Source organism: Rhinopithecus bieti, unplaced genomic scaffold (assembly GCF_001698545.2).
Source record: "Rhinopithecus bieti isolate Rb0 unplaced genomic scaffold, ASM169854v2 scaffold_32008, whole genome shotgun sequence".
Lineage (NCBI taxonomy): Eukaryota > Metazoa > Chordata > Mammalia > Primates > Cercopithecidae > Rhinopithecus > Rhinopithecus bieti.
This window is the reverse complement of record NW_016814433.1, coordinates 2,202,160-2,216,466: the sequence shown is the minus strand read 5'-3', so window position 1 is coordinate 2,216,466 and position 14,307 is coordinate 2,202,160. Positions and strand designations below refer to the sequence as shown.

Genomic DNA, 14,307 nt, shown 5'->3' with positions numbered 1-14,307 from the left:
TTTTTTTTTTTTTTTAATCTTGCCCAAATTCCTATTGAAGGGGTCTGAGGAGGAGTCATGCCCTACAAGCCATAAATTCTAGTCAGATGGGTTTTATTTAACCCTGTATATAGTGACTTTCCAATCTGACTCTGGCATAACACGGAAGAAAATCAAAATGTTTTATCCCAAAATATATTTCTTTGCCATACCTTGAAATTGCCCTGCAAAGTCTCTCGTGGGGAAAAACCCATATTCTATAGAAAATGTCCTTTCCCCTTTGTTTTCCTTCCTTCCTTTCCAGTTCCAGGAGATAATCAGCTAAGAGCCAGGGACCGTTTTAAGTCCAATAAGAAACATTTTACAACCTGCTCTCTCTGAAGTCAGCTATCTGAGAGCGCAGTAAAACTTGGTCTCCACAATCCTTTATCTTAACCCAAACATTTCCTTTCTGTTGATCCCAGGTCTTCAGATAAACTCAACCAATTGTCAACCAGAAAATGTTTAAATTTACCTACAGCCTGGAAGCCCCTGCTTTGTTGCCCCGCCTTTCTGAATTAAACCAATGTATTTCTTAAATCTATTTGATTGATGTCTCATGCCTCCTAAAATATATAAAAGCAAGCTGTACCCCGATCACCATGGGCACATGTTCTCAGGACCTCCTGAGAGCTGTGTCACAGGCCATGGTCACTCATATTTGGCTCAGAGTAAATCTCTAAAATATTTGGCTCAGAATAAATCTCTAAAATATTTTACACAGTTTGAGTCTTTTCATCAACACATCTCAAAAAAAAAAGAAAAGGAAGCTACTCTGAGTGGCTTTGGGTTTTAGCTCTGTGGATGAGTGAGGGTGTCAAAAAGCAAAACTGACAAAAAGAGAAATTACACCTGGATAGTTGGTAAACATAGTGCTTTAAAGCCACCTGGAGCCTTCAGGTCATCGGCAGTCTCAGCCTTTGCTGGGCTGCTCGTGTTGGTATTGAACTGACCAAAAAAAAAAAGAGAGAGAGAGGTGGGGAAGAGAAAGGAGTAAGAGGGCTGGCCATGCCCGAGTGTAGTTCTAAGAGAAATGATTTTCAAGTTCAAAGTGCTCCTAGCTTTCTTCATTTATAGAGCGTTCATTACATCATAGGGTATGCGATGACAAAATAGCTAAGCTCTGAGTCGATCAGCTTTCTATACTTCCTGTAAATTTCCCGCAGGGTCCTGTCCTCTTCATTCGTCTCATATCTGTTTGTATAAATTCTCACCTGTGTCAACAGAGAAATACATCCACATATGAGCATACACACACACACACACAGACACATTGTGACTACACTTTTCAGGGCTTGACAACAACTTAAATGATCTACATATACAGTTGTTGAATCAGGAAAATATGTTGGCAGAATCAGGAAAAGACCAAACCCAACTGCTAGAAAAAAGAGCTCCAAATTCCCTTCTGTGAAACTGCTGATTTCCAATGAGCAGATGATTCTGTTCGCTACCTTATCTCTGCCCTTCATTCCAGAGCGGAAGTGCCATTCCTGGATGCCCCCACTCCACCCCGTGGAACCAGCCTGGGGGCCGCTTACCTTGAGCGTGCGCAGGGCACACTGCCGTTCTTTCTGACTCTTCAGGATCCGCTCCACAAACCTAACATCAAGGAAAGCCCAGATTTTGAAGTAAAACAACTTCCTGCAGGATATGATGAGGAGGTGCAGCTCCTCGTCGAGTGACTCGTGGTTGTTGTTGAATTCAAAAGTTAATTTCTGGAAAAGCACCGAAAGGGAGGATGTGTGTGGGCAGAGATGCTGAGACTGGCTGGGTTGTCCTGTAACAGTTCCACGACCTGGCTCTGGGCCTGATAGCTATGATGGTTTGGGGGCTTTTAATTTTAGTTTTTAATTTTTGTGGTACATAGGTATATATATTTACGGGGTATATGGGATATTTTGTTGTAGGCATACAATGTGTAATAATCACAATGGGGTAAATAGAGTATCCGTGACTTCAAGCATTTATCCTTTGTGTTACAAACAATCCAATTATACTCTTTTAGTTATTTAAAAATGTACAATTAAATGATGATTGACTATAGACACCCTGTCGTGCTATCAAATACTAGATCTTGTTCATTCTTTCTAACTTTTTTTGTACCCATTAACCATCCCCACTTCCCTCTCCACCCCCTACTACCCTTCCCTGCCTCTGGTAACCATCCTTCTACTTTCTATCTCCATGAGTTAAATTGTTTTAATTTTTAGCTCCCACAAATAAGTGAGAACATGCAAAGTTTGTCCTTCGGTGCCTGACGTATTTCACTTAACATAACGACCTCAGTTGCATCTATGTTATTGTAAACGAGAGAATCTCATGCTTTTTTGTGACTGAATAGCACTCCATTGTGTGTATGTACCACATTTTCTTTATCCATTGATGGACACCCAGGTTGCTTCCAAATATTGGCTATTGTGAACAGTGCTGCAATAAACACGAGAGTGCAGACATCTCTTTAATATATTGACTTTCTTTCTTTGGGGTATATACCTAGCAGTGGGATTGCTGGATCGCATGTAAGCTCTATTTTTAGTTTTTTGAGGAACCTCCAAACTGTTCTCTACAGTGGCTGTACTACTTTAAATTCCCACCAACTGTATATAAGAATTTCCTTTTCTCCACATCCTTTCCGGCATTTGCTATTGCCTGTCTTTTGAATAAAAATCGTTTTAACTGGGGTGAGATAATATCTCATGGTGGTTTTGATTTGCATTTCTCTGATGATCAGTGATGTCGAGCACCTTTTGATATATCTATTTTGCCATTTATATGTCTTGAGAAATACCTGTTCAAGTCTTTTGCCCATTTTTAATTGGATTACTATTTTTTTTCCTATTGAGTTGTTTGAGCTCTATATATTCTGGTTATTTATTAATCCCTTGTGAGATGGGTAGCTTACAAATATTTTCTCCCATTCTTCCTGTGGGTTGTCTCTTCACTTTGTTGACTGTTTCCTTCGTTGTGCAGAAACCTTTTAACTTGATGTGATCCCATCTGTCTATGTTTGCTTTGGTTGCCTGTGCTACTCAAGAGATCTTTGCCCAGTCCAATGTCCTGGAGAGTTTCCGCAACATTTTCTTGTAGTAGTTTCATAGTTTGAGGTCTTAGATTGAAGTCTTCGGTCCATTTTGATTTGATTTTCATATATGGCAAGAGATAGTGGTCTAGTTTCATTCTTCTGCATGTGGATATCCAGTTTTCCTAGCACCATTTACTGAAGAGATTGTCCTTTTCCCAATGTATGTTTTTGACACCTTTGTCAAACATGAGTTCACTATAGATGAATGAATTTGTTTCTGGGTTCTCTATTCTGTTCTGTTGGTCTTTATGGGATTAATAAATAACCAGAATATATAAGGAACTCAAAATCTGTTTTTATGCTAGTCTCATGCTGTTTTAGTGACTATAGCTCTGCAGTATAATTTGAAGTCAGGTAATGTGGTTTCTACAGTTTTGTTCTTTTTGGTCAGGACAGCTTTGGCTATTCTGAATCTTTTGTGGTTCCATATATATATAAATTTAAGATTCTCTGTTCTATTTCTGTGAAGAATGTCATTGGTATTTTGATAGGATACCTCTGAATCTGTAGATGGCTTTGGGTCATATAAACATTTTTGACAATATTGATTCTTTCAACTCATGAACATAGAATATCTTTCCATTTTTTGTGTCCTCTTCAATTTCTTGCATCAATATTTTATAGTTTTCATTGTAGAGATCTTTCATTCCTTTGGTTAATTCCTAGGTATTTAATTTTATTTGTAGCTATTGTAAACAGGATTACTTTCTTGATTTATTTTTCAGACTGTTCACTGTTGGCGTATAGAAATGCTACTGATTTTTGTATGTTGATTTTGTATCCTGCAACTTTACTGAATTTTTTTAGCTGATAGTTTTTTTTGGTGGAGTCTTTAGGTTTTTCCAAATATAATATCACATCATCTTCACACAAAAATTATTTGACTTCATTTTCTATTTGGATGCCCTTTATTTCTCTCATCTGATTGCTTTAGCTAGGACTTCCAGTACTATGTCGAATGACAGTGGTAACAGTGGCATCCTTACTTTGTTCTGGATCTTAAAGAAAAGGCTTTCAGTTTTTCCCTATTCAATATGATACTAGCTGTGGGTATGTCATATATGGCTTTTATTGTATTGAGGTATGTTCCTTCTACACCCAGTGTTTTGAGAGTTTTAATCATGAAGGGATGTTGAATTTTATCAAATGCTTTTACAGCATTGATTAAAATAATCATATGTTTTTTCTTCTTCATTCTGTTGTTATGAGGTATCACATTGATTTATTTGCATATTTTGAACCATTCTTGCATCCCTGTGATAAATCCCACTTGGTCAGGATGAATGATCTTGGTAATGTGTTGTCAAATTTGGTTTGCTAGTAATCTGTTGAGAAGTTTTCCATCAACGTTCATTAGGAATATTCGCCTATAGTTTTCTTGTTTTTGATGTGTCCTTATCTGGCTTTGGTATTAGGGTAATACCAGCCTTGTAGAATGAGTTTAAAAGTATTCCCTCTGCTTCTATTTTTTTGGAGTAGTTTGAATAGGATTGGTATTAGTTCTTCTTTAAATATTTGATAAAATTCAGCAGTACAGCCGTCAGGTCAAGGGCTTTTCTTTGCTTCAGGACTTTTTATTACAGCTTCTATCTTGTTCCTTGTCAATGGTTTGTCAAGGTTCTGGATTTCTTCATGGTTCAATCTTGGTAGGTTGTAAGTGTCTAGGAATTTATCCATGTCTTCTAGGTTTTCCAATTTATTGGCATATAGTTGCTCATTATAGGCTCTAATTATCCTTTGTATTTCTCCAGTATTGGTTGTAATGTCTCCTTTCTCATCTCTGATTTTATTTCTTTGGGTCTTCTCTCATTTTTTTCTTATTTTGGCTAATGGTTTGTCAATTTTATCTTTTCAAAAACTTTATTTCCTTGATCTTTTGCATTATTCTGCTCCAATCTTTATTGTTTCTTCTACCAATTTTGGGATTGGTTTGCCTTTGGTTTGTTTAGTCCTTTAAAGTGTATCATTAGAATGTTTATTTGAAGTTTTTCTTCTTTGTTGATGTAGGCGCTTATAGCTATAAACTTCCCTCTTAGTATTGCTCACTGTATCCTACTGGTTTTGGTATGTTGTGTCTCTATTATTGTTTGTTTCAAAAATATTTCAATTTCCTTCTTAATCTCTTCATGAACCACTGGTTATTCAGGAGCATATTGTTTAATTTCCATGTGTTCATGTAATTTCCAAAATTTTTCTTGTTATTAATTTCTAGTTTTATTCTGTTGTGGTCAGAGAAGATGCTTGTTATAATTTCAATTTTTTGAATGTTTTAAGACTTTTTTGTGACCTAACATGTGGCCTATCCTTGTGAATGATCCATGTGCTAAGGAGAAGAATGTGTATTCTTCAGCCATCGGATAAAAATTTCTGTAAATATCCTTTAGGCCCTTTTTGTTCCTAATGCAGATTAAGTCTGCTGTTTCTTTGTTGATTTTCTGTCTTGAAGATCTACCCAATACTGAAAGAGGGATGTTGAAGTCTCCAGCTGTTATTATATCAGGGTCTATCTCTCTCTTTAGCCCTAATAATATTTGCTTTATATGTCTGGGTCCTCCAGTGTTGAGTGCATATCTATTTACAATTGTTATATCCTCTTGCTGAATTGACTCTTTTATCATTATATAATGACTTTGTCTCTTTTTATAGATTTTGTCTTGAAAACTATTTTGTCTCATATAAGCATAGCTACTGCTGCTCTTTTTTGGTTTCTGTTGGCATTAAATATCATTTTCCATCTCTTTATTTTCAATCTATGTGTGTCTTTATAGGTGAAATATGTTACTTGTAGGCAGCAGATAGCTGAGTCTTTCTTTTTAATCTGTTCAGCCACTTACATCTTTTGATTAGAGGGTTTAGTCCATTTATATCCAATGTTATTATTAAGTAGGAACTTACTCTGGCCATTCTGTTATTTGTTTTCTGGTTGTTTTGTGGTCTTCTCTTCCTTCTTTTCTTCCTTCCTGTGTTCCTTTTAGGGAAGGTGATTTTCTCTGGAGTTATGTGTAATTTCTTGCTTTTTATTTTATTTATCTGTTGTATGTTTTTAGATTTGAGATTACGGTGAGGCTTGCAGACAGTATCTGATAACTCATTAAATTGATGACAACTTAACACTGATTGCATAAACAAACGAATAAAAACTTTTTCCTTGAATTTTGTCTCCCTACAGTTTAGCTTTTTGTTGTTTCTATTTGTATCTTGTTGTGCCGTCAAGGTCTTGAAAAGTTGTTGTTGTTATTATTTTTTATCAGCTTATATGTTTGTCTTTCTACTTAGGATATGAGTAGTTTACTCACCACAATTCCAGTGTTGCAATATTCTGTGTTTTTCTGCGTACTTACTATTACCAGTAAGTAATAGTAAGTATACATCTTGTACCTTCAGATGACTTCTTATTGCTCATTAATGCCCTTTTCTTTCAGATTGAAGAACTCCCTTTAGCATTTCTTGTAGGACAGGTCTGGTGTTAATGGAATTTGGTGGCTTTTTAGATAAGGGAGATTGGACATGTAGTTCTTAGAGGAAGAGATGTGAGAATGATGGTGATCTCATCCAAGTTTGCAAAACTTGGAATTTGGAGGCAGTGTACTTGGAGTATACAAGGTGCTCGTCCCAGCCCTGCAGTGGACTGGCTGGGTGACTGTGGGCTGGTCACTGAACCTCAAGTTCTTCTGCAGCACGCAAGCACCATGATGATGTCTGCCCTACCCCACCTTAGGGTCATGTGGATCCCTAATGAGGTACTAGCACCTTGCAGTCCATCTATGTTTGTAGAGATACATAAACCTGTTAATATCAATTGTCACAACCACTGGGAGGTCCTTGGAAAGACAAAATGATCCTGATCTTACAGATGAGAAAGCTGCTAGATTAGGGAACAGCCCAAAACTCTGAGTTCTTTGGTTGTGTAAATCAAATTTGACTTTTTGTCTGGCCCGGTCCTCCCCATTCTATCTCTCCGGTTACCAGGCACTGGCACTGCTATAACCAGACAGATCCCCCAACTGAGATCTGACCACAAGAGTCACAGGGTCTCCTGCATGCTGCTGTGACCTGGTGGAAAGGTAGGAAGAGGCAGCCCAGCCGCTCTTCACCTGCAGGGCACCTCCCGGCTCAGGCTTCATAGCTCTGAGTGGGGATTTAGGGGCTTTCCCTGGCTGACAGCTAACCAGATAATTCCTTGTGTCTACCACATGGAGGAAGTGAGTAGCAGCTCTTGTTGCCTACTGTGGTCTTGGGAGGAGGGGAGGAGGCTTAGTTGGTGATATTTGCTAGAACTTCAATTTGAGATTGAGTGAACATTTGGGAGCTCAGCCAAGAGCAGGCAGCAGTGGGCTTTCTTCTGGGGAAGCCAGTCACCTAAACAGCAGTCACTCCTCACAAGTCCTACCTACCTGCAGAGTGTGCCGGAAGGTGGGCAGGAGATCTGTCAGAGTGGGTCTCATGGACCAGTCTGGGTCACTGAAATAGCAGCTTCTCAGACTGATGCTCCTGACTGGGATCTCCTGCAAGAGGATTCGGGCCAAGCGTTCGTACTTCATGATCCGTTCAAAGTAGAAGTTCACCTTCAGATTGGTGGCCTGCCTGGCCAGCTTGGCCCAGGACATACCCCAGATGACCTGTCCATGGGGGTCATGAATGTGGCATTTGATGTTTATGGTCCAGAGGGTGCTGGCGTTCTCACACAAGTTCTCAAGCAGCTCGTCGGAGATACAGTTGTAGTTGAGGTTCAGCGACACAAGATTGTGGAATGTGGACATGGTCTTTTTGAACTGGGGGCTGCTGTAGACAGCAAGGTGATGACTGAAGTAGTCCTCGATGTTGAGTTCTGAGATCACATTCTCATTCCTCAGGTGGCTGAGGGAGTCAAGAATGTGGCAGCCTTGCTCCACGGTCAGCCTGGCCCCTTTTAGGTTGAGGTAATCCAGGTGTTTGCCCATCTTCTTTAAGAAGAAGCTCAAGCTCCTGATGAATGAGCTCCTGATGCTGTTCCTCCACACCAGGCGGTCCAGCTCCAAGTGTTGGATGGAAAGAGATTTCAGACGGTTGTTGCTCTTACTCAGACAAGACAGGAGGCCCCGCATGGTGACCTGGAACTTCTTGGTCAAGACAGCATTGTAAGGATTCAGGAATTTGACCTCCAGGCGCTCCAGATAACGACCAAACTTCTTAACATACCAAAGAGCTGACTCAACTTCAGATGCATGTACCCTGGAAGGTCTCCCGCTGAAGGTGATGGTCCTGTACCGCCAGAGGTCAGCAGAATACATCATCTGGTTCCACTTTCTGCAGACAAGAGCAGCCCTGGACCTGTCCCTGTCTCCTAGCCACCAGAAAACACGGCACAGACACACATCGGGCAGAGTGGCCCAGCAGCTCTGGTCTTGGGGCTGGATCAGTTCACTTTCTTCGTCCATCCAGGAACTGGGATGTAGAGTGCAGCTGTGTGTTAGGCAGGGCTTCCGAAAATGAGGAAAGGAAAGCAATCACTTGCTTTCTGTGGGGAGTAAAAAAGAAGAGCCATTACCTGTCAAACAGAGATGAAACTCAAATGAACCAGCTTTCCCTGTGGTCCCAAGTGCATTAGGCACTGTGCTAGGTGTGGGTGGTTCAATGATACATTCATAATACAGTCCACACCTGCAAGGATTTCATAGTCTATCCAGGGATACAGACCAGTACTCCATTATAACCCTGTGAGAGAGTGGGAAGGTTCAGGCAGACTCTAGTGCGGGGTAGCACACATGGAGGGTGACTTACTCTGTTTGGCTAAATACAGTGTTTGGAAGTAGAGAGGGCTGCTCAGAGGAGGTGACATCTGAGTTGGGCTTTGAAGGGGGAGTGGGATTTGCGAGGCAGATCAGGTGGGCCAAGTGGTAGTGGTGGAGGAACTGATGCATTCTGGGCAGAGGGAACAACACGTGCAAAGCCACAGAACTGTGAATGTATGTGACGTGTTCCCGTTCAGGGAACTAAAAATGGTTTGGTCATCTGGCACTTAACTTGTTATGTGGGCTGGGAATGGAGGAACTGGATCACGTGGGAGCAGTGGGAGGTGCTGGATCATGGGGTCCTGAGTGAAGGGATAAAGATTATGTCCTAGAGGCCAGAGAGTCCCACTTCCCATTTCCCCAAGATTTTGGAATCCTGACATGGCCTGTCCCCTTCCGGTATCTAGCTACATTGTGGACAGTTGTGTTTACATTCAAGACGTGTAACAGCAGAACAGGGTGGGAAACCCCAGCTGAGGTCACGGAGAGCCGTGAAGGTTGATGGGTCACATGTCTGGAAGCCACGTGGTGAGTTTTGAGGTGTGGAAAGGACACTCTGCGGGGAGGGTGGGGAGAGGAAGGACAGTCAAGAGCAGAGTCCCAGCCTTGTGGCGGGAATGGGGATGTGTTTGCGAGTTCTGTAGAAGACACGATTTGGTAACTGTTGAAGGAAGAGGTGGGGAAGTCTGGAAAGTGTCTGACCTGTGATCTGTGTCCTTGCCTTTTCTCCCAAGGGACCCACACACCCCTTGACGTCCTCCTTCTGCTTTTAAGAAGTTACTTAAACATTTAACAAAGGAAGAAATAGGTCTCTTCAACCACTTGTAAACTGCCCAAGGCTAGGGGCCTCCACAGCACTCCACCAAGCAAAGCTCCTAAAAGGTGCTGCAGAAGAGATAAACCAATTTAAAAGCTCCACGAAGCAAAGACTTGGAACCAACTCAAATGCCCATCAATGATCAACAGGATTAAGAAAATGTGGCACATATACACCAGTGAATACTATGCAGCCATAAAAAAGAATGAGTTCATGTCCTTTGCAGGGACATGGATGAAGCTGGAAACCATCATTCTCAGCAAACTAACGCAGGAACAGAAAACTGAACACCACATGTTCTCACTCATAAGTGGGAGTTGAACAATGAGAACACATGGACACAGGGAGGGGAACATCACACACTGGGACCTGTTGCGGGTGGGGGGCAAGGGGAGGGAGAGCATTAGGACAAATACCTAATGCATGCGGGGCTTAAAACCTAGATGACGGGTTGACGGGTGCAGCACACCACCATGGCACATGTATACCTATGTAACAAACCTGCACGTTCTGCACGTGTATCCCAGAACTTAAAGTATAATAAAATAAATAAATAAATAAAAGCTCCATGAAACCTTTTGGCCAGCAAGGTCGTAGGTGAGAAAAATCATCAGACGCTGGTGCTGTAGGGTGGGGTTGGAAGAATATGTTTGTCTGGAAGAGTTGCTGCAAGGATACTTGAAGTCCTATTTAATGCCTGGGAGCCTCCCCTTATCCCCCCCAGACCCCATCAGAGGCAGTGTAGCTTAGTGGGTTGGATGCTAGCTATGCCCATTGCAGTCGGATGACCTTAGACAAGTCCATTTCTTTGTGTCTCAGTCCTCATATCTGTGAATGGGGTAGTAATAGTGCCTTTCTCCTAGTGTTGGGAGGATTAAGTGAGCTGATACCTGGAAAGCACCGGAAACAGTGCCCACCCCATAGTAAATGCTGTACAAGAGCTGGCTGCCATTAATAAGAAAGTGGGTGCTCAGGTACTTCTGCAACGTCCCGTCAAGGAAGTTAGGAATACAAACACATCCATTTCACAAATACGGAAACAGAGGTGTTGGAAGGTGAATAAAGTTTCCCAGGGAGAACGTATAGTAAGTGGGGAGATGGGATTCGAACCCAGGGTTGTTCCACCATATCACACAGCTGCCAATCAGGGAGGGAAATCTAAAGATGTCCTACCCACCGCGGGAGGAGAGTTGGCCCGGCAACTCCTGCAGCCAAAGACACTTCCCAGAGGAGGCGATGAGAGCAGCCCGCCTCCCCTACGCCGGCCTCGGGCATCCCACCGCCACCCCAGCCTGCTCCCGCCCACGCTCGCCCGTTACCCGTTCGCTGAGCCCTGCTCGGGCTGCGCCCAGTTTGGGCTGCGGGGACTGTGAGCGCGCCTGCCTGCCCCGCCCGCGCCGCTGCTGCTCCGACGCCAACTCCGTGGGCGCCCGGGGTCTGCGCCTTGCTCTGGCCCAGGCTAAATACCAAGCTCGGGCCGCCTTTGTGACGCGCCGCCACCTGCAAGACTCTGTTCCTGCCCCCAGGTCTCAGTCCCAAACTTACAGTTGCCGGGTCAGTGGATCCCGTGTGCAGAGGGGCCAGATGGGGCCCTGGCCAGGCGTCGCGAGGCCGGAGGCTCGGCCGGCGCTCCAGGTGAGGATGGCATGCTCCTGCCCTTCCTTCTGCACGCAGGGAAGACGTGGGGCTCAAGCCCGTTCAGTTCGTTGCCTTTCCCATCCTGACCCAGTCTCGGGTTTTTTTGTTTGTTTGTTTGTTTTTTTATCGAAGCCGCTGCAGCGTGCTCAGCCCTTGGGTCCACTTTCCTCTCTTCAGACAAAGCTCCCAAAGAAAAGCCTTAAGCACCAGACTTAGCTGGGCAAGACAAAGCTAGAGAGCTGCTTCCACCGCCCCGTCAAGGAAGATAGGAATACAAACACATCCATTTCGCAAATACGGAGACGGAGGTGTTGGAAGGTGAATAAAGTTTCCCAGTGAGAACGTGTAGTAAGTGGGGAGGTGGGATTCGAACCCCGGGTTGGTCCACCATATCACACAGGTGCCAACCAGGGAGGGAAATCTAAAGACGTCCTACCCACCTATTTTCCTCCCCTAGCAGAGGCGGGTGCCCTAACTGGGTCTCCTCAAAGCCCAGGCAGAAAGGTGGGAGTGTGCCGTTTGCTGCTGGATAGGTTGCATTGCTAGGCTTCCCCCGCCACTCTCCCTGCCTGAGGCCTTCGAAGCCGCCCCTCTCCACTTCACCTGGCCCTTACCCACTGTCCCAGCCTCGTTTCTTTCTCCCTCCCTGAACACCTTGTGCTGCCCTGAGCACTGCCCTCATCCTGGGGTTCCCGTGGTTGCCATCCCTGGCCCTAGAAAACCAGTGCGGAACCCAAAGAAAGGTGGAAGAGCAGCTTTTCCAGAGGCGTTTTTAATTCTTTGGGGACAAAGCCGGGTTCTGTGGGTGTAGAGTTCTCCAGGTACTCCAGGCTGCAGGGCCCAGAGGTTTAATCAGAATTTTCAGACAAAACTGGAACCTTTCTTTTTTCTCCTTGTTTATTTGTAGTCCTTGGGCAAACCATTGTCTTTGTTCAAAAGATGAAAAATAGTCCAAACGTTTTTCCTTTAACTAGGTTCGGAGGCACATGTGCAGGCTTGTTGTATAGGTAAACTGCATGTCACGAGGGTTTGTTGTACAGATTATTTCATCATTCAGATAAAAAGCGTAGTACCAGGTAGGTAGTTTTTCCATCCTCACCCTCCTTCCATGCTCCAACCTCAGGTAGGCCCCAGTGTCTGTGGTGCCCTTCTTTGTATCCACGTGTACTCAATGTTTAGCTTCTACTTATAAGTGAGAACATGTGGTACTTGGTTTTCTGTTTCTGAATGAGTTCATTTAGGATAATGGTTTCCAGCTCCATTCATGTTGCTGCACAGGACATGATCCCATTCTTTTTTATGGCTGCATAGTATTCCACGGTATATATGTGCCACTTTTTTTTGTTTTTGTTGTTTTTGTTTTTGTTTTGAGGCAGAGTCTCGCTTAGTTGCCCAGGCTGGAGTGCAGTGGCACGATCTCTGCTCACTGCAACCACCACCTTTCAGGTTCAAGCAATTCTCCTGCCTGGGCCTCCCAAGTAGCTGGGATTACAGGCACTTGCCACCACGCCCAGCTAAGTTTTGTATTTTTAGCAGAGGCGGGGTTTCGCCATGTTGGCCAGGCTGGTCTCAAACTCCTGACCTCAGGTGATCCACCCAACTCGGCCTCTCAAAGTGCTGGGATTACAGGTGTGGGATTACACCGCACCCAGCTGCCACATTTTCTTTATCCATTCTACCACTGATGGACATTTAGTTTGATTCTATGACTTTGCTATTGTGAATAGTGCTGCCGTGAACATTTGTGTATATATGTCTTTGTGACAGAATGCTCTAGATTTCTTTGGGTATATAACCAATAATGGAATGGTTGAGTCAATGGTAGTTCTGATTTAAGTTATTTGAGATATTGCCAAACTGCTTTCCACAATGGCTGAACTAATTTACATTTCTACCAGCAGTGTATCAGCGTTCCCCTTTGTTTGCAGCCTCACCAACATCTGTTACTTTTTGACTTTTTAATAATAGCTATTCTGACTGATGTGAGATAGCATCTCGTTGTGGTTTTGATTTGCATGTCTCTAACGATAAGTGATGTTGAACATGTTTTCATATGCTTGTTAGCCACGTGTATGTCTTCTTTTGAAAAGTGCCTATTCATGTCCTTTTTCCACTTTTTAATTATGTTGTTTTTTGCTTGTTAGCTTATTTAAGTTCCTTATAGATTCTGGATATTAGACCTTTGTCAGATGCAGAGTTTGCAAATATTTTTTCCCATTCTATAGGTTGTCTGTTTACTCTGTTGCTAGTTTCTTTTGCTATGCAGAGCCCTTTAGTTTAACCATGTCCCATTTGTCAATTTTTGCTTTTGTTACAATTGCTTTTGGGATCTTTGTCACGAAATCTTTGTCCGTTCCTATGTCCAGAATGGTATTGCCTAGGTTATCTTCTAGAGTTTTTATAGTTTGGAGTTTTACGGTTAAGTCTTTAATCCATCTTGAGTTGATTTTTGCACCTGGTGTAAGGAAGGGGTTCAGTTTCAATCTTCTGCATATGGCTAGGTAGTTATCCCAGTACCACTTATTGAATGGGGAGTTCTTTCCGCATTGCTTATTTTTCTCTACTTTGTCAAAGATTAGATGGTTGTAGGTGTGTAGCTTTATTTCTGGGCTCTCTATTCTGTTCCATTGATCTGTGTGTCTGCTTTTGTACCAGTACCATGCTTTTTGTACCAGTATCATGCGGTTTTGATTACTGTAGCCCTGTAGTATAGTTTGAAGTTGGGTAATGTGATGCCTCCAGCTTTGTTCTTTTTGCTTAGGATTGCTTTGGCTTTTGGGTGCTTTTTTGGTTCCAAATAAATTTTAAAGCATTTTTTTTTTCTGATTCTGTGAAGAATGTTATTGGTAGTTTGATAGGAATAGCATTGAATCTATAAATTGCAATGAGTAGTATGGCCATTCTAACAATATTGATTCTTCCTATCCATGAGCATGGAATGTTTTTCCAGTTGTGTCATCTCTGATTTCTTTCAGCAG

General features: G+C 42.8%; 1 protein-coding gene and 1 long non-coding RNA gene across 6 annotated transcripts in view; one reads left to right on the top strand and one right to left on the bottom strand.

Moving 5' to 3' along the window:
* Positions 1-875: 875 nt before the first annotated feature.
* FBXO39 (F-box protein 39) lies at positions 876-11,418 on the bottom strand. 5 transcript variants are annotated; one of them, XM_017850708.1, is made up of 4 exons: positions 11,237-11,418; positions 7,498-8,630; positions 1,560-1,736; positions 876-1,232 (listed from the first exon to the last, which is right to left on the bottom strand). In XM_017850708.1, the coding sequence occupies exons 2-4, from the start codon at positions 8,518-8,520 to the stop codon at positions 1,104-1,106; spliced, it is 1,329 nt and encodes a 442-aa protein (XP_017706197.1). In that variant the 5' UTR covers positions 8,521-8,630; positions 11,237-11,418; the 3' UTR covers positions 876-1,103. The 5 variants fall into 5 exon arrangements, with proteins under 5 accessions (XP_017706197.1, XP_017706195.1, XP_017706194.1 ...); XM_017850706.1 differs by having other exon boundaries at positions 7,498-8,600; XM_017850705.1 differs by lacking the exon at positions 11,237-11,418 and adding an exon at positions 11,011-11,166 and having other exon boundaries at positions 7,498-8,600.
* LOC108514444 (uncharacterized) overlaps positions 11,232-14,307 on the top strand; it is a 14,699-nt gene continuing 11,623 nt past the window's right edge. Inside the window, exons 1-2 of the long non-coding RNA XR_001881221.1 lie at positions 11,232-11,326; positions 11,462-11,647. This is a non-coding gene — a long non-coding RNA (uncharacterized LOC108514444). The remainder of the gene's footprint in view (positions 11,327-11,461; positions 11,648-14,307) is intronic.